Raw genomic sequence first — 27,691 nt, 5'->3', positions numbered from 1 at the left:
ATTAAGTAAAATTTCCAAGACACATGTATATAATGAACATCACTAGCTCCAATAGTGGAGTGTTGGAGCCACCCTCAAAAGAACTAGCTTATCTATCTAATGCGTTTCGGGAGGAGCTAAGGTGAAAAGTCCCTTACTCTTACAATGAGGATGTATATATAACAATGAAGAGGTGATGCTTCACCTTCCTTGTGACTCTTCATCTACCCTCATGACTATTTGACTTCTATGAATTTCAACTTTACATGACTCTTCATATTCCATACATGTCCTTTGGACTTTCACTTTACAATACATTTTTTAAACAAGAATTACATAATCCACCATAATGGTGTGGCATGTGACAACTCATGACATGACACTATTGCCATAGACTTCTTGGTGATGTGGAAATTTCAAGCCATTGATGTTGTTGTGTGTTAAGTGTTTGCTTGAGAATGCTTTTCTTTCCACCTCTACATGGCTTGGTGATAAGGAATCTTCAATGATCTCAAGTCTTGAGTTGTGATCACAAACTAGTGTCCCTTTTCTTTCTCTTGGTTGATCATCTTGCATGGTCAGCTACAAATATATCTTTTAGCATGTTTCCCTCCTTCATCTCCTTCTTCATCATCTTGCCATGTTATGCCAAGGTACCTGTATCTACAATTTACTCATGACGAGACGACATCAATCCAAAAAACCCCTAGTCTAAGATAGTGCATATTGATCCATTGTCTGAGCAGAACTAGGGAACAAGCTAGGAGAAGGACTCAGTGACTACGCAGTTCAAGCAGTCAAGGATGAACCTTGAGCCTTGACTAGGTTGAGGAAGAAAATTGCACAATTCTGGGAGCCAGGGTGATAGGTTGAGGGGATGAGCACTTGATGAGCATATTGTGCAGTTCCGAGAGACAGAGGAGGTTGGGCCATTGAAAAATTGCATAGCTTAGGGGCCCAAGGGATGATATTGAGGCTAGAGACTGCACAATGTGCAGTTGAGGCCATGCTAGGTAGATGGATTACGCAATTCTGAGAGCCAGGGTGGGGGTTTGAGCACTGGAACTACGCATTGAAGTAGTCTTGGGAGGAAGGAACTACGCATTGTGCAGTGTCAAGAGGTAAGGTCAAAGCTAGAGGGGTGAGACTGTGCAATGCGTAGTTTAGGGAGGCCCGGTGAATCTAGGTTGCTTTGTTGGGAAGCTTTTCAGAAAATGGCTAAGTGTGGGATCAATTAGACTTATGTGAACAGTGATAAGACTTTGACTATGATCACATACTTAGAATACTCGAAGACACAACAACATAGATCATCCAAAACACTTGAATAATGCATTTCCCTTAGTGTGACAGCTTTATGACGAATTATGACAAGTGTGACACTAAAGATACACTTTGCGACGACCGTGATGACACTTGTGCGACAGTGCTTGAAACTTTGGAAATGAGTGCAACTGATGTTTACATGGTTAGCACAACTCATTTACATAAAGATGACCTCTTGAAACCACCAGAACAAGCTTAAACACATGGTGTGAGGACTAACATGTGAAAAGACAACATTTTGCATATCTTGCAAAGGGGACAAAAAAAATCCTCAAGAAAACACATGAAATGAGTTCCAATGTTTGCGACAGCAATGTACAAGACCAAGGAAGGCTCTGAAATTGAGCGTAGACCAAAATTTTGGAGGATTTTGTAGCAGCGACAACAATAAGATCGATTTCTAAGAGTGTAAAGTAATCAAACAAATGAAATAGAAAAATTGGTGCACAAACACTTTACTTATTACACCACTTCATTAAACATGGACATGCATTGCACGAGAAGAACAAACCAACCTATCCTCTAAATCCAATGATGCTAGGGAACATCAACCAACTACATGTTTTTTAAGTGATTTATTAAACCATGTTTACATTAAGCATGACTAGTGTATGAGGATCAAAGAATCGTCTTCACTATGTTATTAAAAAAATAACAATAATAACTCTTCACCTCAAATTGTGAATGCTCATATCATGCACTCATAATCATTTAACAATTCTTCAATAATTAATTCCATTGTTGTTTATTAGTGAGATATAAGGTGGGTGAAGAAGATGTATTTTGCTCACACAACAAACTATCTCATGACTACAACCACATATGTAGTTGTAGTGACTGCGATGAGGGTGATAGAAGTGAGATACTTTGAGGTTGTGATGAAGAGATTAACAATGAAATAATTAGATTCACCTCCCATCATGGTCATGGACATGCCCATATTTACCAAGCTCATGTATTCAACTATATATATGTTTGTTTAACAACTTCAATTGTATGGTCATTAAGAGAGTGGAGCTTGAAGTTGATCTCTAGATGAATGATGTAATGGTTTACATTGAATCATTATTCATGCTCTCGAGACTTTTGTTGATTAATGGGCACAATGATAAGTGTAATACTAAATTTATTCTCCACTTGAACCAATATTGCATTTGTGTGATCAAAGTGAGATATTTTAAGCAAGTTAACAATTGGTGCTAACCATGTAGCCCTATGACCATGAGGAAGAAATATATATTGCCACATGTGCTCACCTTTTTAGCCCCAATATAGAACTTGTGATCATCATCCAGTAAAACTCCAATGAGCTACTCACATGAAGTCTTTATCCATTCATTCCCCTCTCTTATTAATGAAATGGGCATCGATGTTAAATTAGAGTTGAGAATTGAATAGAAATCCTAATCTATTGTAGTGAAAATATAACATGATATCATCCTCTCGCATGAACCTCAAATCCCAACACATGCCCCTTTACTTACCATAAATTGCAACATCACCACCATTAGTATGGCCATAAAGCTAGATTTAAGCAACAAGTTAAGATTGAACACACATATTAGAGCATAGAGAAATTCTATGTAAAAAAGGACAAATTTTCTAAACAATAATGAAAACAAGACATGTCATCCATACCTTTTATAACCACCTAAAATGGTGTAAACTAAAATCACTTAAACAACAATAATTTAAAAGTGATTTTGAAAATAATGATATTTCTGAAAGAAAAAAAAAATAATTACAATGATCTTTTCAAAAAAAAGGATGAGTCTATGAATAAGGTGTACTTCATGGAAGGAGCTCTGGAAACCCTTGCGGTGGCTAGGGTGAAACCCTACCCACTCAATCTTTGCTATGTTTGCATGGATTTTCTAAAAATCGTTCAATGGTGAATCCTTGTGATTTGGCCATTAAATATTTTTCTTTTGCAGGTATGGTTATCAGCCAACCTAGCTCTTCTTCGGTTGCGTGCAACTTTATGGTGAAGTTTGGTTCTTGTCTTCCAGTGGTGCAAGAAAAATGAGGAAGCTTTATACTGTGATTTTTTTTTCAAAGAATAGTTTGGTTTGCAAGTTTAATGGGTTTGGGTTGCGGCTGGTCGATCTGCATAAATGGATCTATAAGACATGGAAGCCCCTTTTGATGGACGAGTTGAATATTTACCCTATGGCATAGGGTTTCCTCACTATGGTTTTTGAAAAGATTGAAGACAAGAAGGTTATTTGTGAAGTTGGGTCGTGGTTTTGGGGGAGCGTTAGCCTTTGCATGCAGCCATGTACTCCCACTTTTGATCTAGTAACGACATCAATTTCTACAGCCTCAATTTGGGTAAGACTGTCAAATCTTCCCTTGCATTTCCGGAATCACACATCGTTTCCCTCCATTGGGAATGCGCTAGGAAAATAATAATAATAATAATAATCAAGATTACTTATGCTCGCATTTGTGTGGAGATGGACTTCAGCAAGGGTTTCCTTCGAAGATTAATTTGATGGCTCCAAACTGTGTTTGGGTCCAAAAACTCAACAATGAGAATATCTCTTTTTGGTGTAGAGCATGTTATGAAATGAGAAATGTAATTAAAAATTTCCCCAAGCTCCCTCAGAATAGCAAAGATCGGGAAAAACCCTGAAGGCCCAAATGGTGGGAAGGTGCATAATGTGACCACTATATGGTATTCAAAGAAGAAGAGATTCAGGGCAAGAAAAAACTAGAAGACACGAAGGAAGTGTATTCATTCAAAGAAACTACAACCACGTCAACATAATCTAAGCAGGAAAATTCGCTTGCCAATGTGGATCCTCTTGTTGTTAGTAAGGATTCCCCAAATGCATCGTTAGTGGAAAAGAAACAAACCCTCGTGGAAAATGGATTACCTGTAGAAACCACAATGAATCTCATTGAAAAGGAAACTTCTTGGGAAGATTAGGCAAATGCCGAAGGTTTCAAGAATAATATCGTACAGTTGTCGAAGAACGATCCACCAAAATTTGCAGAAAATGTGGGTTAGATTCAAGTTGGAAAGAAGGAAAAAAAAATTCTCCAAGAAAAACAAGAAGATCAAAATAAAATTATAATAAAAAATGGAATGTAAATGTGTTTGTATTTTTTGGGTTTTTTGGAAAATATTTAGTTGAAAAGGGGAAGTATTTGTGTCAGGGGGACTCATTTGAGGGTTTGGATTGAGCCTTTGTACTCAAACTCAAGCCTACAAGGAAGATTGGAATATATAAAAGGTTATGGCCTTATAATCCAAGTTCTTTTTAATACAAATATCTACATGTTTCGTTTTATTTATTTATTATTTATTATAAAAGATGAATATAAATATTCTATATTTGAATTTTTTTTTGGCTAATCATCATTATAATTCAACAATATAATTGAAATATGTGAAAAGTTTTGGCTTTGTAATGCAAACTCTTTTTAATACAAATATCAACCCATTTTGTTTTATTTATTTATTATAAAAAATCTAAATATTCTATATTTAATTTTTTTTATTAATCATCATTATAATTCAACAATATAATAATTACTCAAACCCCAACTTTATATTATTGAAATTACATTTTTAAATATAAATTTACTCAAAAATCTTTGAGACATTCCAATTATACAATTTCTACCACCAAAAAATATAATTCTAAAATTTCACCTAATTTTTAAACAAAATAATTATAAAAAATAAAAAACAAGTTTAAAAATAAAATATTTAAACTACTTCTTTCTGCATTTATCTATCTTTTATTGCATATTTTAATAAAATATATATTTTTTAAACATATAGATAAATAAAATAAATTCATTGATCGATTTAGCATCTAATTTAACTACAACCTTTAATTTATTATTACACATTATTAGTGAAAATCGCTATATATCATATCATACCATCCATGTCTCGGCATCCCATTATTCCTTGGCAATGTGACGTGTCATCTCACGCGACAAATATCTACGTGTCGAAAAAGATGTGAAAGGCGAAATGCAAGTGCGCTCTTACCACAAATTCATTTGCTATCGTCGGGGGTCAAACTCGTACGTTCAAATATTTTATAAGTTACGTGTGTGAAAATATAACGATGCAACTAACCACATGAATGGTTAATGGGTACGTAGATATTTGTTTGTTTATTTAGGTGAATATGTGGAGTTTATATTGGATTTAGTTTGTTTATTGGATGGAAGAAGATCGATTTGTTTATAATGGGATTTGTAGATCAAATTCGTATATTTAAATGTTTTATAATTTATGTGTGTCAAAATAACCACATGAATGGTTAATGGGTACGTAGATATATGTTTGTTTATTTAGGTGACTATGTTGAGTTTATGCTGGAATTATTTGATTATTAGATGGAAGAAGATCGATTTGCTTATAATGGGATGCTTATCACCGGGATTATGGAAAGTTGGGTCAAGCCTGTGCTCCTTTTGGGAAGTTTAATTCTCTCAAAGTGACTTCCATCTTCAACCCCTCCCCATAAGGTTTGAACCTTACCCTAGTAGCGAGGACCAAACCTCACACAAACTAATTGATTTACACCTCATGGGTGGTTGCATATACATCTTCACCATGAAATGCTTATAAAGTATTATTTATGATTAAAAAATGGGTGGTACAATTTTGGGTGAGATTACTATTTTTTATTAATTGAAATACATTTTTTATTATGTTGTCTAAACATGCCACATTTTAGAGTTTTTTGCTGAAATTTGGGGATTTTTTTTGGTGAAATCTTAATTTTTGTTGTTTAAAATAAGTTTTTGACTGCATATATGGATTCAACACTCTGAAAAACCTTTAGGGCATTAAGATTATGGAGAGTTTACAACTCAAACTTGTGATTCCAAGAAATCCCTGCCAAATTCTAAGCAAATTAGACTAGAAAATACATCGGAAAACCCTCCAAAATATAGAACAGATTGACCACCGCTTTTTGAATACGTAAATAAATTTAAATTCATGAAAAAACCTTTGGGTGTTTAGTACATACATATTTAACAAGTCAAATATGCCATTCCAACATTTTTTTGTCATATTTTGGAGAAAATTCATCACAATATAAAATGCAACACATTTAGATTATGCTAATAGAATTTGCATCGGGGGTTTATTTTTTTTTTTTTTTTAATCTATATTTATTATTTCTCTTTGTGTAGGTATTAATGATATTAATGATCATTAATTGCTTACAATCCTCATTATGAACTTGAAAACTAGCAATACCAACCTATATCCATCTTAACTCTGGATCTACCAAGTGCCTAGAGAGATCAAGTCTCTTGAGGTGCAAATCTTTTTTCATTCCCTTTCAGTGCTTGGTAGATCTAAAGTTAAGATGGACTTAGGCTTGTTTAATTAGTAATTGTAATTATAATTATTATAATTGTTTATTTTATTTTACTTTATTTTTATGTAATTGTTGGAGTCAAAATGTTTTAATTAATAACAATTATTATTATTATTATTGTGCAATTTGTCCGAGTCAAAATGTTTACGCAACATAACAAGATAGGACAAGATAGGTCATGACAACATATCTTCCATACTGTGTTGGAAAGCGCCTCTCTGCACGATAATATTGGTCCAAAGAATTAGATTCATGTCTTCTTTTACAAACTTCAAATGAAGGTCTCGTTATTTTCAAAGTTTAAAAATTGTTGAGAAATATAGCTCAAACATGAGTTTCTGGCACGTGTTAGGTGTGAACATGTGAGAAGTAATCTGAGGCAAAGTTTAGTGCCCACTTAGTAAAAGTGAGAAATAATACCATCTTGTATTTTCACTTAAATGAATGAAAGTGAAATTCAAAATTCTTATATTCTCCTAGTCTTCGAAATCTAAATGAAATGTAATAAATATTCCAAAATATTAGTGAGTTAGATTTGATGTAATCTTCACAGTACAACTCATTGTTGAGATAAGGTGGTTGTCAGGATAAGAAGATTAGTTGTTAAGATGTAGGAAATGACTTTCTAGGATTGAGGAGATTAGGTAACTCTCTCAAAGCATAAATTGAATAAGAAAGGAGAAGTTGTATACACAGTTTGTACATCAAGAACACTCAGGAAGTCAGAGAGAGATCAATTGAACAAATTCAAAGCGTATGAGAGAAGTCAAGGTTGAGAAATCCAGCCAAAGGATGAATTTGTGCCATTGTATGGATAGAGTCAAACAATGTTGTACAACAGTTCAGGGGGGTAGATTGTTAATTGTCATATAGGCATATTTACCTCAGCAAGTGCATACCTGATTTTTTGTGTATATTGTACAACTTTTAGTTTGAAAGGTTGTGGAGGTTTCCTTCTAATCTCGGAATATTTAAATGAAAAGCTAAGTTGAAGGGGTAACTATATAGGTATTGTGCTTATGCTTTCGTTGTTCATTTTCTAGCTATATATGTGATTGTCGCGTGTTTAGAAATATTTATTTGTGTGGTTAAATAAGTTTAGATTTGATTTATTTAATTAAGAGAAACATAGGACAACAATCACCTAGGGCCTGAAAATTTACATGGTATGAAAGCTTTGTTGATTCTAGGATTCCAACGTTTTAGAATTTGTGGAGTTATTATCTTCTTTTAATTTTCATATTTGGGAGTTTGTGTTATAGATATTAAAGATGGCATTTGTAAGCCTCAATTTTGAGGATAGAGTAGATGGTGCCTCCAATTATTTGTCCTAGAATTTTGGATAACAATGCTACTGGAAGAAAAAAATCTTTGGGATATCATCAAGAATGCAGTTACTCCACCTACATATCACAACAATTTAAAACACATAAGAAGAAGGAAGTGAATTCCATTGCTCTTGGATGCCATGAAGGATCATTTGACTCCACACATATCTGAGAATAAAACAACGTAGGAGATGTTAAATGCTTTGGTTAGCCTCTACTGGAGTGAAAGCATAAATAGAAAGACAATATTATATCACAAACTCAGATTGATAGAGATGACTAGATTGGACATTGTTACTAGTTACCTAATGAAGACCAGGCAGATTTGTGATCAACTTACAACAGTTGGGGAGAAGGTGTGTGATACAGAATTGGTGAACGTGGCACTAAATGGATTCCCAACTTCATGGGAACTATTTGTTAAGGGAATTTGTGCTCATGAAAATCATCCTAACCTCAAAATATTGTGGAATGACCACACCAAGAGGAGACCTAGATGGAGTTAAAGGTTAGCAAGAATGGTGGTGATGAGAACCTAAACCTATTTGATTTGATGAAGAAGGACAAAGTAAAAGGACCTAGTAAGGATAAGAGAAATATTGAGGCGTTAGCCTCACAACCAAGGAAGAAGGACTAGAGTAAAATTAAGTGCTTCATGTGTCATAAGTTTGGACATATGCATCATAGCTTCCAAACAAGAAGAAGGACAAAGGGAAGCAATAGCATAAGCAAGTAGCAACTTATATAAAAATTTAGAGAATGTGTTTACTACCAAGTTTGAGAAATATTTCTCAATGGTATCTTGCCTCTCTACTAGCATGGTTTTGAGTAATGTGTGGTACATGGATAATGGAGCATCTCATCATATGACATTAGCGCAATAGTTGCTTTCCAGTCTGACAAAATAGGACTCAAGAGTATAGGTTGAACTTGGTGATGATGCCAATTATTTAGTAGCAAGAGTTGGTATTATTTCCTTATAGCTTGAGTTATGGATTCTTTATACATTGATGATGTTTTCCTTATTCTAGGTCTTAAGAAGAATTTTCCTTCAATTTTGATTATGGAGGATAATAGTTATGTAGTAGAGGTCAAGAAAAGACAATTACATATAAGGCTAGCTAAGTATAGCCTAAAAGAAGCACAAGTGATAGGGGTTAGAGAAGGAAACATGTACAAGTTATAGGATGAACCTGTTCGAAACTTAATTCATAATAGTAACAACTTGTGTGAGTTGTCACATAAGAGGATGGGTCACCTATATTGTAGAGTGTTGTCTATTATGAGGGAGATAGTCACAAGTCTTCTAGAGCTCAACATTGAGTGATAAAGAGTATGCAAAGGGCACATGCTATGAAAGCATGTCAAGGTTTCCTTCCCAAGTAACAAGCATGATTCTAAGGAGGTTGTAGACTTGATTCATTCGGATGATTGTGGACTGATGTAAGTAGCATCAATTTTTGGAAGTATGTACTTTGTTTCCTTAATGATTTCTCTCATAAATGTGGATTTATTTTTTAAAGTTCAAGGATGAGGTATTTAGTTGGTTTCAAGAGTTAAAAGATCTTGTTGAGAACTAGATAGGAAAGAAGATCAAGGTTTAAAGATCAGACAATAAAGGTGATTATACCTCCAACGAGTTCAAATATTTCTATAAGGAGGAATAAATTAAGAGGGAGTTGATAGTTCCATACAACCCACAACATAATGGGGTACTTGAGTGGAAGAATTGATCCATCATATGCGTTTTTAGGGCCATGATCCATGACTAGGACTCTCCCATGTTTCTTTGGGTAGAGGTATGCAACACAACAATCTACATCCATAACACATGTGCTCATAGGATCATGGGGGACAAGACATCATAGGAGACATTCACTAGTTTGAAGTTAGAAGCAAGTCATTTTTGCATCTTTGGTTGTCCATTTTATATCCATGTACCTATAGAAAATAGGACCAAGTTGCATCCTTCTAGCAAGAAGAGTTTATCTGTGAGTTATAACGAGAGTTCAAATGCTTATGAGGTCTATATTCTATAGTAGAGGAATACAATAGTAAGCAGATATGTAATTTCGAGGAATAGTTTACATCCAGGAAGTCACATGAGCTCATTTACTGATAAATGTTAAGGAATAGGAAGCTCCAAAGGTTGAGCCAAGGTCACTAAAGACACTGGGAGTTTCTAATTTAGTACAACAACCTTCAAGTGAGCAGGAGAAGACATTAGCCCCTTCCAATTATATCAAAAGACCTTGATGGTTCACAAAGAGATTGAAGGATGGTTAGGAGTATGTTGGGGCTCCTTGGAGTGCATTTAGGGTGAGGAAGCCTACGAAGAAGTTTCCTATGTACATGGCATTAATGCATGACATTATTGATTACAATCCAACCTATGAAGAAGTTTCCTATGTACATGGCATTGATGTGTGACATCATTGGTTCAAATGTTTCTCATTTTTAGGAGGCAAAAAATCAACGAGCATGTAAAGATGCCATGGTGGAAGAGTACACTTCCATCACGAAGAATGATGTTTGGGACATAGTTCCAAGTCCAGAGCAAAAGCTAGTTGTGAGTTCAAGGTGGCTCTACAAAATCAAGCATGTTGTAGTGGTAGCATTTAGAAGTTCAAAGCAAGGTTTGTAGCTAGAGAGTTCTCCCACAAAGAGGGGGTGGAATATAAGGAGACTTTTCCTCTAGTCACTAGGTACACTTCCATTCGAAAAGTTATGTTTATAGTTATAGTCATGGGATGGAGGATACATCAAATAGATGTGCAGACAACCTTTCTTAATGGGATCACTAAGAAGGAGGTGTAAATAGAACAACCTTAGAACTTTTAGGTAAATGGGAAGGAACCACATGTTTGTAACCTTATATGGACTCAAGCAAGTGTTGAGAGCACAATATTCCAAGATTGATAGATATTTATTGAGCATGAAATTCGCCAAAAGCAAAGTAGATCCTAACTTATATTATATACTTGTTGCGATTGATTTTATTATTTTGTTGTTATATGCAAATGACTTATTTCTGATAGATGTAGGGAAGCTCATTGTATGGTGAAAAGCAAATGTGGGAGTTGAGTTTGAGATGAAGAACATCAACATGATGCATTACTTCTTGGGTTTGGAGGTTTGGTATAAACCAGGGGAGATATTCCTTGGGTGTGGTAAGGATGTAGTTGAGATACTGAAGAAATTTCAGATGGAGGACTGCAAACCTATGGCTACACCCATGATCGCCAAAATCTAAAGAAGGTGATAGCTTCAGATTCATAGTTGGTGAATCCCATGTTGTACAGGCAATTGACATCTTCCTTTATTTACTTGGTCAACACTAGACCAAATATATGTTTTGTAGTGAAGACCTTGCATTGAGGCAAGATCATTGGGTCATAGAAAAACATGTGCTCAGACATTTGAGGGGCATAATGGAGTATGATCTGAAATATCTTGGAGATGATGAGGAGAAGTTACAAGGGTATACATACTTAGATTGGGTAGGTAGAGCAACAAATAGCAAGATCACCTCATGGTGTTGCTTTAGTTTGGGATCAATGATGATATCTTGGTTGTCATAATACAATATGCTTTGATCTAGAAACCCTTTGGTTAAATCTAAATAAATATATAGACAAGTAAAGGTGGTGAGAACTTTAGCCCTAAGATGGAGAAAATCACCCCATACATCACCAATGGCTTAAGGGATTTAGGGCTAGACCTTAACACCAAAGGAAAAATTGACAAATATACTTAAAGTAGAACCATGGATAAGGCTTCAACATATGGGTTGAAGTTAGGGCACCATGATTTCATGCATAGATTGACACCTCCCATAAACCATAGGGAATGAAATATCACTTCAAGTTGATCCTTGATGAAATCAAACTCAAGAATGAAGAAGTTTTTTATAGTGGGAGAAATAACCATGATTTTTATGAGAAAGGGACCCCATGATGATTCAATCTAGGCCTATAATTTGCTTCAAAGAAGGCCACAAGGCATTGTACATGCATATTGCATCATAATCTTTGGGATCAATGACCTCGTGCTCCACCCAATTGAACTCTAACACATCTTCTTAAGTAGTTTCCTTCTCCACACATAATGTTGCAAACTAGGGTGAAGAGAAGGTCGAAGGCATTGCACCTGATGCATATTTAGAGCCCTTAATAGTTAATTCAAGTAGACATTCTTTGCAAGAGATGTTGTTACCACTAAAAATGGGCATCAAAAATTTAATAGGGGACAAGATGATCCAATCATAATACTTCCCTCAAGCACTTGCAAAATCTTAAGTGGCCAATGTAGCCACAGTAACACGCACCTCACATATCTTCTTCTTAGCCTTGACCATAGTGGAATGATTACTCAATATTGCAATAATGAGCACCTTAGTCATATAATGGAAATGTAGTGGTGTCCTCAATGTAATCAGAAAAGCATGCTAGATGCTTATTTGGAAAGGATGCCCTAACAATAGAAAAAAGAGGTAGAGCTCTCATGAAAGCATCCATGATAACTTCGAATTCAACAAAGAGAGAAGAAACATACATAAATCAACAACTTCTTCTCGTTGCATATGAAACAATCAATCTTAACCCCTCTTAAGGATGTGATGTCTAGCTTAATTAACAATTATTAATCAATATAATATTTCCTTATACTCATAATGATTTAAAAATGGCATAGTCTAACTTATAGACGAAATGACATTTCACTAGAATCTGGTGATACAATCTCAAGCAAGATTGTGATTTTATGTTGTTTGAAATACATTTTTGAATGAATAAATGATTTCAACACTTAAATTCTATAAATTAAATAACCTAAATTCATTTTTTTTAAAATCTCTATTAAATTTTTGTTTAAATTAACCAAAAAAACCCTTAAAAAAGGCTATTCCATCTATGAATTAGACTACGCCTTAAAAAAATTAAACATATAGTTCAATAGATAATTGTTGACCTATATTAAATATGTATGGGGATGAGCGCGTCAAAGTCCGAGTTAAGAATTAGTCCAAAAAGTAAGGATATAAAAAATATTAATAAAAACGTTGGAAGTCCGAGTTAAGAATAGTCCAAAAAGTAAGGGTATAAAAAATATTAATAAAAACGTTGGAAGGACAGTCTAGTTCAAGTGATATGGCCGTAGACACGGGAGGAAAGAAGAACGTGTAGGAAACAGCGATAAAGAACGAGTGCTGGAAAGAGGAAAATATGGAGTGGGTGCCAAGAATATATCGCTCATTTTGTACATGGGGTTTCATGATATTTTGTTTTTATTCATTAATTTATTAAAGGTTTTTTTGTTTTGTTGGGGCTCGTGGAGTTATATTATGTAAAAAAAACTATAATAAGTTGGAAAGAAATTGTATTCAAAATATTTCAAAGATGGTGAGCGAATATCTAATTTATCTATCGATTAGTAATTGAATTTTATAATATTTATAGGTAAAATAATTTAGTGGTCAGCAGAAGTGTAAATTTTACAAAGCAAACTATATATTTTAATAACTTTGTAAAAACATGGAAATCTAACCCAAAAAAACATGCCTTTTATGGTTTCTTTTAGCATTGTCTTTTTTGTCTTTGGAGTGGTCTATTCAATTATTATTAGATTTTCAAGTTGGTGCATTGTTGTGTCTTCATTTAGCTTGTCATAATTGGAGTTCATTAATTAGACCTTTTTTGAAGTTCCAGAATGATTATTTTTAATCATATTCATCACTAGAGTTTGTAACATATTACATTGCACTTCCTAAGGGCTATTTGATGCCTTTATTACACAAGTGCATGTGAACCAAACCTCTAGGAACAAACTTGTGCTAAAAGCTTGAGAGAAGGTTCATTAAAATTCTATAGTTGTAGTTTAAACACCAACATGTTTGCCTAAGCTCTAATGAACTGATATAACTTCCTCCATAGAGACATCCAAATAATCCCACTCCATTAAGAATTACTCCAATCCCAAGCACAAAAACACACAACATCATGACTTAAGATATGTATAAATGAACCACTCATCTTGTCTCATAACTACTCAATCCACATAGTCTGAGGGTCACACACTCAACCACAAGATGCATTAATGCTTTCATATAGGGTTCAAGCTTCATTGATACCGAGGAATGGGTTGATTAAGTTGGTCTCCATTAATGCCAATGGCCCTTTCTTTTGAGAGCGTGGTTTTGTTAGTGAAATGGTCTTCTCTCAAAGGACACGGGAGAAGTTTCTGTTTTTGTTTTTGTTTGTTTGTATGTTGTTTGTTTTGTTTTGTTTTTTTTTCCCTGAGTCCAATCAAATATTGCATCGAGAGTATGATTAAGATCCCTAGTGTTGGAGACCATTTCGCTAATGACGAGCCTTGAATGCCCCCTAAAGGATTTTAATTTGATCAAAATAAAGATGATAATAATTATGGTAAATTTAGAAATATACTTATGGTTTATACTTGCTATTAGATTTTCAAGAATGTTTGACAATGACAGATTATGGTTCAAATTATATAAACTTCTGCACACAACTGAATCAAAATGCACATATACACAGAGAGGAGAGCATATTCATCTTGCAACCAATTAACCATTACATTATTAGGAGGGTCACTACCTTTGTGGGCACACCCATTGGTATAAGGATCATAGAATGTGTTGACTTATAAGTTATCGTGTACCAAGCTTTACAAAAAAAGTTAGATAATACACAAGAGGAGAGGGTATTTTAAAGTTGTAGATCTTATTGAAGATGTCGAATATGATGTATCTCATTGTTTAATATCTTGTAAATTACCCATTGTTTATTATTTGCACACATAGACCAACACAACATGTCCCATATAGAAGGAGGTCCCAACTAAGCAAACATGCATATTTAACCACTTTTTTCACCACCACAACCTTCATTTTTTGACCTAAAATTGGGTGTTATTTCCCAGTGGACCCTAATACCAAAATCTATTTATCTACTAGACTGAGGTTGAAGTTAAAAAATCTATTAGTGTTGGGACATGTTGCTCCAATGTTCTTAGGTAAGATTGAAGAGCATCATAAGCTACTAGAAGTTTGGCATGAAACCCAAGAAAGAAAACACCAAAAAGACATTGCTAGGTAGTAAGGTTCCAACTAGCCATTGGTGATGGAAATTGCATTTGCCCAATAACTTCTTAAAACCTACCATAGAGTCTTCACATAGAGCTAATTCCATAAGCCTTGACTCTCTACATTTGAATGGGAAGAAAGAAAAATGATTAAGAAAAAACCTTACTTGCCTCAATGCATTCAATTCCAAGTCTTGGAGCTCAAGTTAGAGGAGATCTGAGAAGTTAAAGGATTGCACTTACCTTTGGAAGGTTTCTTGTCAAGGGGCACGATGAGGTTGCTTACAAGATCAAGCATTATCTTAAAAAAAAATGTCTTCTTTCACCTTATCGTGTACATGGAACGAGGATCTAGGGAGTTTCAAGAATGTGGCCTTATAACATGTAATAGATAGTGTTTCCAAAATTATGCTTTATGTTTTTTATCCATTGCGACATCTCCCTTAAAAAATATACGTAGGGGGGTGCACTCATTGAATGAGAAGAGAGAATTGTTGGGTATCCTCCTCCTCATTTTATGGTTTGGTATCAAAGGCCTCTGGTGGTCGATCTCCCCGTTTTGAACCAAATATTGGAACAATGATTAGAGTGGGATCCAATGCTTCAATGATGGCTCCTTTGATGATTGTTATGAGATTGTTATCATGACCTACCCAACCATGAAGCTTGTTATCAAGTCACTTTCTTAGACATTGTCATTACCTCTACCCTATAAAGTACTCAATACACTAGGGATGGTCTTGTTGGTTTTAAACATGTACAAGTAATTGCTATTAACATATTCTTAATAAAAGATAGAAAGATGTAGTGGTGCACGCGCACACACAAAAGATAGCGATTTTACTTTAGAAACCCAAATTAGGGAAACCAAAAAGCTTTTTTAAATATATTGTATCTTTACAATGTTAAAATACAATAGGTAGCCCCCCTAATTCATTAACCCTATATTAGATTACAACAATAGTTACTTAACCAGAATTACATTATCATGGATCTCAAAACTATGTGCCATGAAACCATCAAAGTCGAAAACCATACTAAGAAAAACCACTCAATGAAAACCTCTTCATAAAAACCTATTAATGATTTTTCAATCAACTGACACCTTTGGACCTCCATAGGGGGGCTTGCCAAGGGGCATTTACCACCTGACAACCCCCCGTCGACCTCCTCGCCACACCTGGTGCAATGATTCATGTGTGGGGCTAGCCGTGCAAACAATACAACACATTCCCAAAAAGTCTCTTCCATTTCCCACAGGCCTTTGATTAGGATGGGTAATCTTGGAAAATATGTATGTGTTTGTGAAAAAATGTACAATGAAATGAGAGTTTTTCATAATATAGTATTTTTCTCCATCCTTGATCATTTTATACTAGAGAAATATCTTTTGGTACACCTCTAAACCAACGTTTGTGGAATGTCTTCCATTGCAAGTGTCTTGGGTTTTGTTAAGAACTTGACTTTTCTCTTACCACTTTCAAAACTTTATCATTATCGAGGCGGAGAGACAAAATTGTCAATAAACTCACAATAATATAATGTCCCTAATAGTGCACTTGAGTGATTTTTCTTATACAGTAACATTGAAACCAACCTCGAAGATTCAAAAAACCATGGATCCCCTTTAGACATTATTTTCAAACAAGAATAAGAAATAACCTCTTTGAAGAGGATAGATATTTATGTTTCCTCTTAATGCTTCAACTCGGGAGGATTTGATCCAAGGTGCCATTGTTAAGAATGACAATATCCTTTTGTTGAAATAATCAATCCATATATAGTGACAAAGTTCATTGGATCTATCTATGATTCATCCAATATAAAAAATCAATATGAAGAGGAAGTCTCAAAGAACCCAAGGAAGTGCGAAGTGATACATCTCTTCCTTCATAGACCAACTTCTCATTAAAAGTTATGCACTACTTTGATTGCCCCTTACCCTCTTCCTCTTTGTTACACTTTTTTATTTCTCTTTCAACTAGCTTCATTCTCTTGTTATTATAGAAAAACAATGCTTCAATCTTTGTGCCCAAGGAAGTGATGCATCTCTTCCTTCTAAGACCAACTTATTATTAAAACCAATGTTGAGTTTCTTCTTGCATATCCATCACATTAGTAATTTTAGTGCCGACGTTTTGAACCATTGTGTAGTTCATCATCAAGACATGAATAATGAAAATTTAATCAAGCCAAAGGAATAAATAAAGGAGGAACCCTAGAATTTAAGGAAACTAATATGAAAAGTCAAATATTTTTATTAAGTCAAAAGTAATATAACCATTTAAATACATATGACAAAGAAATAGAATAATTAATATTGAAAATTATTTTACTTGGAATAAATAATTAAGAATAGAAAATTTATCATATATAACTAATAGAATTAATAGTCTAAATGTAATATTATTGAGTTAATTCCTACTTAAGAATGTTATCAAATAATATTAGTTATAAGATTATTTATTTATTATTTAGTAGGTATTAATATTTATGTGGATGGGCATGTCTATTTTGGAATAGGGCTTTTAGAATTTAAATTTAATTACCAATAATTTAGGTGGATGGTAAGGATTTAGCCTCCACAAAATATTTTAGAATATTCTTAGTAGTATTCACAAATCAAAGGCTGAGATTTATTTTCAAAGTAGTTATGCCATTTTTGTTTTTTTAATTAAATTGATTAATTAAAAAATTGCCATATGAAATGAATTATGAGTTTTTGGGTCTGTGGTATAATATTGTAACAAAACCTATTTACAAATTAAGAATCTCTAGGTATAGGAGGGTAAATCTTTATATATATATATATATATATATATATATATATATATATATATATATATATATATATATATATATATATATATATATAACTTATATATCAATTCATTTTATAATTAATAATACAGTGATTATAATATTAAAATAAACTTCTAATTTGATATATATATATATGAATGTTAAATATATAATGAAATAAGTTTTTTGATGTTTACTGACGTGAACCAACCATTTCATTTATACCCTGCATTAATTTTAACTCAATAATATTACCCTTAGATTATTAATTCTATTAGCTATTGAGTGGCTAGTAAACACATATAGGCATCAATTCATATTAAGCATCAAAACACACACTTACACTACATAATACATTTCATGTTATTAAAATTAAAAAAAATCATAAAAACTCATTGAATTATAATTTTATTTTATATTATAATAAAAGAATTAATATAAGTTAAACATATATACATTTAAAAAGGATATGGAACAAGATTCTTAACCATAAAGATTTACTCCCAATTTACCATGTAGAATGTCATGAGCCAATACCATGGCTTATTAATACCACATACCCAAAAACTCATAACTCACTTGTTCATATGACATTTTTTTCAATTAATCAATTTAATTAAAAGGGAAAAACCGACATAACTACTCGGGAGATAAATTTCAACTTTTAATTTATGTAAATTACTATAAATATTCTAGAATATTTGGTGGAGGTTAAATCTCTACCATTCACTTAAGAAAGAAAGAAAGAATTTTAATAATTATTAATAATTAAATTAAAATTCTCAAAACCTGTTTCAAAGTAGACACCTCTAATTATTTTTTCTTAGTAAAACAATTTTCAATATGAATTATTGCCTTTCTTTGTCTAATCGGTACTTTTACTAACATTCATTTTTATTTAATATTAAATTAAGGTTTAAAGGGTTATATTTTTATTAAATTAATGAAACATTTGACTTAATAAAAATATTTGACTTTTATATTGACCCGTTAGAGTTTAGGGTTCCTCTCTTATTTATTCCTTTGGCTTGATAAAATTTTCATTGTTCATTGTTTTGATAATGAATCACACTTATGGGGGTTCCTCTCTTATTTATTCCTTTGGCTTGATAAAATTTTCATTGTTCATATGTTTTGATAATGAATCACACTTATGGTTCGACACTAAAATTACTAATACGTTAGAGTTTAGGGTTATTCTATTATTTATTCCTTTGACTTGATCATTTTTTCATTATTCATATTTTTTAATAATGAATCACACTTGATAGTTCAAGACATTGACACTAAAATTACTAGTATGATGGATTCTCCTATTTATTCCTTTGCTTGATCAAATTTTCATTATTCTTATGTTTTGACAATGAATCATAAAAAATACTAATACTTTAGAGTTTAGAGTTTCTCTCCTATTTATAACTTTGACTCGATCATATTTTCATTATTCATATGGGGAATGCAAAATGACAAGGAGAACCTTGAAAAAGGCAGGCAATGAGAAGATGAATGTAAAATTATATAAGAATATACAAAAAAGGAAAAAAGACGAGTTCATGCAAACAAGGCGAGAAGAGTTAATATATCTAAGCAAGAATAACCCAAAGCTTTTCTAGCAAGAACTTCAACCAAGGAAGAAGTAAATCAAAAATAATATTACAACCAATTAATGGCTTGAATATGCAAGACAACTCTATCAAAAAGAATCAGAGGCAAAGCCTCCCCACAAGATCAACACAACTACAAATCTCTTCACATTACAAGAGGTGGAGATTGGAATTGAGATGCTGAAAACAAGAAGGCAAAGGACTTGGTTGAACTTCAAGCAAAGTATCTAAAATGGGGAATGAACACTCTTGCAACGCACATCATGGAAATATTCAACAACGTCATTCAGCAAGGATTCCCAAGAGACTAGATAACTAGCCTAGCAATACCCCTTTTTAAAAGTGGAGACATTAATAATCCTTCCAACTATAGAACCATTATGATCAATCCTTTGTTTGCAAAGCTTTTCGACAGCATGGCAGAAAATAGAACCAGTAAGTGGGCAGAAGTAAAAGAAAAGAGGGCAAGAGGACAAGCAGGTTTTAGGCCAAAGCATTCTACAATGGACCATGGTACCACGTTGAGACACATTGTTGAAAAGGTTTGGGAGGACAAAGAAGAAGTATTATGCTACTTTGTTGACTACAAAAAAGCATTTGACACAGTGCCTAGAATTAAGTTGGGGCTTAGAATAGAAGAACTTGAAATTCCTTTGCATTATAGAGCCGTTATCCATATACTTTATGAAGAGGTGAAAGTCAAAATTAGAACCTCAACAAGTATTTCAGAAAGCTTTAGAAGTGACATTGGAGTCAAGCAAGGTTGTCCTCTATCCCCTACTCTTTTTGGTTTATATATTTGATAAATTGGAAGAGTGGTTAAATCTGCAAGGTGGAGATGGTGTTCGGTTGGGGGAGTTTGTGATAAAGCTTCTTTTATATGTTGATGATATTGTATTGATTTCTAAATTGGCCCATGGATTGCAAATGCACCTATATGCCCTTGAGCATTTTTGTAGAGCAGTGGGGATGCAAGTCAATACTAGCAAGACCAAAATAATTATTTTCTCTAATAAAAGGAAGCAAAGCCAACATACCTTCTTCTTTAGAGGCAACATTCTTAAAGAAGTAAATGAGTACAAGTACCTTGGGATTGATTTCAACAACAAACTTAATTGAGAGGACTACAGAAAGAATATAATTTTAGGAGGGTGGAAAGCATTATATGCTCTTCAAAACAGATATAGAGAGGTAGAGTTATGGGATTGGAAAATGATTAAAGTGCTTTTTGGACTCCTAGTTTGCCCAGTGATGCAATATGGGTGTGAATTGTGGGCTAACATCACCCTCGTCTCAAAATGGAAACATATTGAGAAAATCCAAAAACACTTGATCATGAACAAGTTCAAAATAAAAAGTTAAGTACCTTATGAGATAATGTTGAGTGAAACAGGAGCAACTCCCATCGAAGCAATTGCTATGGTGCGGCTCATAAGATATCTAAAAAGAATTGAGCAAATGGGAGTAGGTAGATGACCTAATGTTATCTTCAATGAAGGCATGAGTGAAAGAAAGAAAACATGGATGAAACAAAACTACACATGGATGCAAAAATGGAATGTATACCTCAATGCATGTCCCACAAATAGCAAGGAGCTAAAGAATGTTGTTATGGAGATGTTTTGTAAACAGGTACAGGGAAAAGTGTTGGGTAGAAAGAAGAAGTACTACATTGAGGAATTCAACCCTACGTGTGATCTTCAACAAAATGAGTTCATTGGTGCTAGCATTTCGTGGAGGGCAAAGGTTCTTATTGCTCAATTAAGAACCAACTTGCATCAACTTTGGTGTGAAATAGGATGATGGAAAAGGCCTAAAGAAGCTTGGGAAGAACGAGTGTGTACATTTTGCACGTTTGGGGCAGTGGAATTGGAAAAACATTTCATTTTGGAATGTGATGCATTCAAAGACATCAAAGAAAATACGGGAATATGTTAGCATTCATTTCTTCACATTGTCTTTTTAGCAAAGAATTTAGCAAAGAGATTGTTGGAAGGTTGAGCTAGCTCATCATCAATTTGAATAAGAAAAAAATTAAATTGCAAAAACAAAGAAATAATGATTCCACAAACTATTAATCTTGTGAACGTTAAAATATTATTTCATTTCATTATATTTTAATAATAAATCACACTTAATAGTTCAAAATATTCATACTAAAATTACTAATAAATTAAAAAAAAATACAAAACAAAATTAAACACTTCTTAAATCACAAAAATCTCAATTCAAAAACTAATGTAGTGATTTGATGGCCTATTTCCAACTAACTTCATTGGCATGCCATTATAGTAGACCAATGCTTCAATCCTTGTGGCCAAAAATTTACCTAAACAATTATGTAAGTGAATGACAAGGTCTGGAATTCAAATATTGATAGTGGGTTGGACATAGAGAAATTACGCAGAAAAGTCCGTCTAACCAAAAGCAAATTGACAAAAAGTACATCCAAACTGTTATAGAGAATAATCAATAAAAGTCTTGAAATCCATAGAGAATAATTAATATTATATAAAATTATGTAGATATTAATTTTACACATGATAAATCATTTTTAAAAATTATAGTATTGTTATCAGTTTTGTTTTTTCTGGTTGTTGGTGTTTTTAATTTTATCAATTTTATTTACCTCTGTAGAATATTTTTGGAATTTTAAGTTTTAATTGTGTAAAATTTTTCAGGGTATTTTAATATATAGAGTTTGTAAGAATTATTTTATCTAATTCTGTACAATAAAATCTAATAATTAAACTACATTTTATTTTACATGTTTTAAGTTATTATTTTTTTAAATTATTAATCATGAAATTAAATATTAAATTAATTTATTAAATATTAATATATACGAAGCAGCGAAGATTCAAATCTTCTGCGTGCGCCACCGACGTTTTCTTTTCAGAAAAAGTAAACCCGAGTTCAAATCTCGTGAACACCTCGTTGCTGTTCGTAAACCCTATCCCCACCAATCTAACCGACCCACTTCCTTTCAAATACGTTGCTATGTCCAAATAACCTTTTAACCAAAAAACCAAAATACATAATTTTTTTTTCTTTTTTTTTTCTTCGGGTTAGGCCTTGATAATCCGTAAACACCTATTAGCTTCATCAGATTGACACGTGTCACCAGCACAGCCATCCCGGGGCGTTTTATAATTAGCTGGTAACTAACCTTAAGAAAATGCCCTCGCCGGAAAAGACGCTGACGTGCAACCGTCGATCGATTCCATCGGACGGCGCCACTGAGGGCTATGCTTGGAGAAGCTTAGAGTCGTTTATGTTGGGAAACTTTCGGGAGAGCGAGAGAGAGGAAAATAAAATGGAAACGTTGGACTCCGAAAATAAATAATAAGAGAAACAGAATTTACTTTGAAGAGGCCAGACGAGGTAGAGGAGAGGAGAGGAGACGAGGTAGAGGAGAGGAGGAGATGAATGCATGAATGCAGAAGGAGATTTTTGCTCGGTTGTTCAGTGGAGTAACACAGGGAAGAGATGCGTTTAAATGCTGGAGGAATTAGTAGCAGGTGAAGTTTTTAAGCGCTGGACCTTCTTCTGCACTTGTTGAAGACTTTATCGAGCCAAATCTTGGAACTTTTGGCCTATTATTTGAAAATCTTCGGCGAGGTGTAAAAGCTGCTTTATGAAGCCATTCTGGATGAATTTTATGTAAGCTTCTTGGTTTTCGTTAGCGATTTGACTCAAATTGGCTGGAGTTTTAGCCGGTATTTTAAATGTTTTCTTTAAAGGGGAAGGTTGGGCGATTGGGCTGAGTTGATCCGTTGTTTGAATGATTTAACTTAAATCTTTCGAGTATTGCAGAAGGAATTTTAACTTTCCACCAAAGTCCGGGCTGATTTGGCTTCCTTTGCTGGAGAAGCTAGTTTGAAGGCCATATCGACACGGAAGATGAAGTTTTTTGTAATTTCTTTGGGCGTGAAGAGGCCGATTCATTGGAGTTTCCACTGATCTGTATTACAGAGACTGTATACTGTTTTGTTGGCTAGCGTTACGATGGTTAGCAGCTAACATTTTGATGTAAGCAGAAGGAATCTGGATGATGTTGGGTTCTCTCGGCTACATATTGAAGGATATGGTAATATTCTGGAGATTTTCTGAAAAATCTCAGGATATCCGTGGCTTGCCCTGCGTTTTTCTTTAATCTGCAGGATTTTCTTTGTGTAGCTTGAAGATATTTAGCAGCTGACAGTTTTGCAGCAGTCGAGGGATTTCTTCAAAATATTAGAGGATTTGAGTAACTGTCTGCTAAATATCGAAGGATTTGGTGATATTTTTATAATTTTCATAGTTTCAAGATATCTCTGGTTGGTTTTTTCCCTTTAAGCTACAGGGCTTTCTTGTGTAACTTGAAGATATTTAGCAGCTGACATTTTTCTGTGGGATTTTGGAGGATTTGGGGGCCTCTGGGCTAATTATCGAAGGATTTGGTGACATTTTTAAAAATTTCTGAGAAGCATCAAGAAATACCTGGCCTGCTTGCCGTTTTCTTTAAGCTGAAGGATATTTCTTGTGTAGCATCAATAATTTTCCGAGTTGAAGATTTTCGCTAGGTTCTGCTTCGAGAATTGCAAGTTTCCGAATTAAACTGAAGGATTATTTCTCTTTGGCCGTTGGATTAATATGAAAGAATACATTCACATGGAGAATGCACCGGAAAATCCCATTTGTAAAAGTTTTCTACAATGGGGAAGCCACAAGCGGATGAGATGCGTGAAGATTCACGGAAAGGCCTCGGCGGAAAAAGAGCCCGGGGGGTTGATCAAGAAATCTGCGATTCGGGTCGACAGACGCGTTGTTAGAGCTGAAAAAGAAGGTCTGCTTGCCTCCGTAGACCGTAATCAAGTTAAGTCCGTCCTCAGTACCATTGATACGACTGTAGTGCCAAGCACCAACGTACCGTCCTCATTTTCCCCAGAGAAGAGTGACAGATTGCATCATCATCCCATGGTTAATGTCATTACCACAAGGAGTAATAACACCGACGACACAAACAAGACTTCAGCCGATGCAGACACAATGCAAGACAAGACCTCAAAGCCTGAGGCTTTCGTGTGGCCTAAATTCCTTCTCACCCTGTCTCGCAATGAGAAAGAGGAAGATTTCCACAGAATGAAGGGCACGAAATTACCACTGAGGCCTAAAAAGCGCGCCAAGCTTATTCAGAGGGCCATCCATGTAAGTATATCTTAGCAAACTCTTTTTCTGTTTGACGTTCTGAATCTGCAACCATAAAATTGTAAAAGTAAAGCAGAGTAACTTCTGGGCCTACACTATGTTTTCTTACTGTTCTCTTTTTGCGCCTTGGGATCTTAAGACATAGTCTTCAATCAATTTAGCTTAGAAATGTAGATCTTTGCATATTTTTCTTAAAATAGCAGCATGCAAGGGCAGGGTTCAAACTAGTATTATCTGAAACTGCATTTTAGGATGCCCATATGGTTAGGACCCAACTGCTATTTAGGGCATACAAAGAATGGGTGAGTGCCCTGGTCACGAAGATGCTTATGGGTGAGATTTTAACTGGATGATCTTGATCTTCAATGATCTAAATTTTATAAAAGGACCTCGCAAGCTACTATGAGAAGTGGGTGCCTAAGGGCAAAGTTGACAAGCAAGATCTATTGACCATATAAAAAGCTCTATGCCCAAAGTTTCTAGTATTCTGTCTTTTTTACCAGGTAGGCTTTTAAATTTATTGCAGAGGGTTACGAAATATTTTCTTTCTTTTTAAGATTTTTAAAATGGCCTTATTTAAATTTTACATGGTAACATGCAAATGAAAGGATTTTTTTTTCAAGTTGCAGTTTTCTTTTCAACTCCGTTCCTCTCATTGAATATTGTCCTCAATTTCATCTACCCTCAAGTTCATCGCGAGTTTGATTCTAGTTTGATTGTTCTTTTATTCACCCTTCATGGTGAATATCTTTCTGCTGAGATGAATATTACAATGACTGGAATTGTGTTTTTCAGTAGCTGATGTTTATGCATCCTTCATCTACAATGCATCTTTAAGTCAATATTAGATATCTTTCTAAATACCAAAGAACACAGAAAATCACTGACTTTTTTGGTCACTATTGCTCTTTAATACTACCCTATGTTTAGAATATATGCGTTCAATAACTATTATTGCAATTGATGCTATTAAAATACATGCATAAGATGTGAGCAAGTGAAGCTGTTTCATTTATTGTAACTGCCATGCTCTTTTGCAGTCTGTTACCCCTGGTGGTTGGCTTTGTGACATTTCTCAAGAACGGTATGAGGTCAGAGAAAAGAAGTGCATGAAAAAGGTAAATTTCAGTTTTCTGCATTGTTAGAATCTTGATAAGATGTATGGGTTTTATCTTGGTCCACTTCTATCTTTATCTCTTTTGCCCTAACAAATACACCATGATTGATGCAGAGACCGAGGGGTTTAAAGGGCATGCGGAGTGCAGATAGTGACTCTGGATAAGCAGGCAATTGCTACACAACTGTACTTGTGAAGAGCTGTTAGTTTGCTGAGTGTATCATAAGTAGTATTCAATCACAACACTAATTTGTCTGCTGTCCTTTGCTTTCTACCATTGAATTTGTTCTGCATGAGGAGTAACTTAAAGCCAAGCCCAAGGTGCTTCCAATTAGATGCACCATATCCATGTTAAAAGTTGAAGCCATCCTCATGAAATCAAAAAAATGTATAGTCTTGAAATAACATTGACAACTGTCAGGGATGTAATTCTTCTGACCAGACAGAACAATTCTGGAGCAATATCACTGATCCCTATTCTTGACTTTGGCAGATTTTCAGCTACTGCAATTTTAGAAATTCTTTGTAAACATTTCAAGGAAATTTTAATGATATTCACTTTTTATATCATATTCTCCAGGAGTAACTATTGATATCAGTTAATTTGTGTGCAATATCTTCAAGCCACCTGAAAAAGGGTTCAGTTTCTTTCTTTCTCCACGTTGTGCATTTTCATTTGAAGATACTAACAAGTATTAGTCAGGATATGCCAGTTATCTATGTGCTGCATAGAGAATTGTAATAGAAGTAGTTGGCCATTGGCTAGCTGTGTAAGCTGTCATTGATAAAGGGCATTGCGATATCGTTCTTAGTATTGAGAGGCAGGCGAACTCTTTTGCTATGTTATAATGTTGATGAAAGATTTCCCTTACTAATGCTAGTTTTCTTTTTCTACTCTGTAAAAGTATACATGCATTTGTCATAGCCTTGGTGTAGGCTGCTAGATTAGATTTCAGTGCCATCTATGGCCCTTTGTTCCACTGTTGGGGCAGTTTGCATGCGCTAGTGGTTGGGATTAGATTCATCTTTGAGTCTGTCCAATACCGGCCACATATAACATGCAAACAGGTGCTTTCTAGTTCTCCACAGAATGTAAGCCACAGTTGGATGCCCAGAGTTTTGAATTTTTTTTAATTCCTGAATTACACCCGTGTCAAGTTGCTTTCATCAACTATGATTTAGATGTAAGTGGAACAGAATGTTTGTTGGATATTCTTCTTTGCTTAGAAGGTAAATGCTTATGTAGCTAAATGTTTATAACTTATGTTTCCTTAATTCCAACATGTAAAGTAAGATCATCGAGAGCATTGTTTATACACAGACACTGTCCTAGATTGTTTCTTATCAAATTTCTATGTTTTTAATCAGAGGATATAGATCTGAATCGCGTGTAACAATAGTAGATGAGCTAGCTTGACATTTTTCTAACAACATCAAGCGCAGTAGCTTAGGTAAATTTGTTCAAGAATGTTAACCCTGTAGATTTGTGTTCATTGATGAATAATAGCAGTTGACTTCTGTTCATATATTGATTACTTCTTTGGTAATAAGAAGCTCACACCAGATCTTGGCTCTTCTAGCATGGTTGGAAGAGGAAGCAAAGCCTTATACTTTGATGTACATTTTTGTTATTTTGCATTGGAGATTCATTCTTTGTTTTTGCAAAAATGTCCAAGCCTTACAGCTGTTTCAGTTACAAACATTTAGGAATCCCCACCTAACGGGCTTGATTTTGTTACTATCCTTCATTTGCTGGTTACTTGGAATCTGTTATTGTAGCATTTCTTGTTGTGTTGTTGCGTTTTTGTACGCATTGAATGGTGGCTAATTAGAATCATGGCCAATCATGAGAGATTTTACTTTTTAATTGTGGGGAGTTTGAAC

The 27,691-nt window shown here is 34.2% G+C and overlaps 1 protein-coding gene across 1 annotated transcript; it reads left to right on the top strand.

Moving 5' to 3' along the window:
- Positions 1–22,789: 22,789 nt before the first annotated feature.
- Positions 22,790–26,379, top strand: LOC149174184 (uncharacterized). The gene is made up of 3 exons (XM_089419221.1): positions 22,790–24,690; positions 25,731–25,808; positions 25,922–26,379. The coding sequence occupies exons 1-3, from the start codon at positions 24,136–24,138 to the stop codon at positions 25,970–25,972; spliced, it is 684 nt and encodes a 227-aa protein (XP_089275347.1). The 5' UTR covers positions 22,790–24,135; the 3' UTR covers positions 25,973–26,379.
- Positions 26,380–27,691: the final 1,312 nt, after the last annotated feature.

The sequence above is a fragment of the Pinus tabuliformis genome, chromosome 4_1 (assembly GCF_031772625.1).
Source record: "Pinus tabuliformis cultivar Carrire ecotype Pingquan chromosome 4_1, CPIR1, whole genome shotgun sequence".
Taxonomy (NCBI): domain Eukaryota; kingdom Viridiplantae; phylum Streptophyta; class Pinopsida; order Pinales; family Pinaceae; genus Pinus; species Pinus tabuliformis.
The sequence above is the reverse complement of the archived record's forward strand: the minus strand, read 5'-3'. Positions and strand labels throughout refer to the sequence as shown.

Bases quoted from the DNA above. Each gene is read 5' to 3' on its own strand.
- LOC149174184 (XM_089419221.1), top strand. From the start codon at position 24,136: ATGAAAGAATACATTCACATGGAGAATGCACCGGAAAATCCCATTTGT. The intron at 24,691-25,730 runs GTAAGTATATCT...GCTCTTTTGCAG, and splicing joins TTATTCAGAGGGCCATCCAT to TCTGTTACCCCTGGTGGTTG. The intron at 25,809-25,921 runs GTAAATTTCAGT...TGATTGATGCAG, and splicing joins AAAAGAAGTGCATGAAAAAG to AGACCGAGGGGTTTAAAGGG.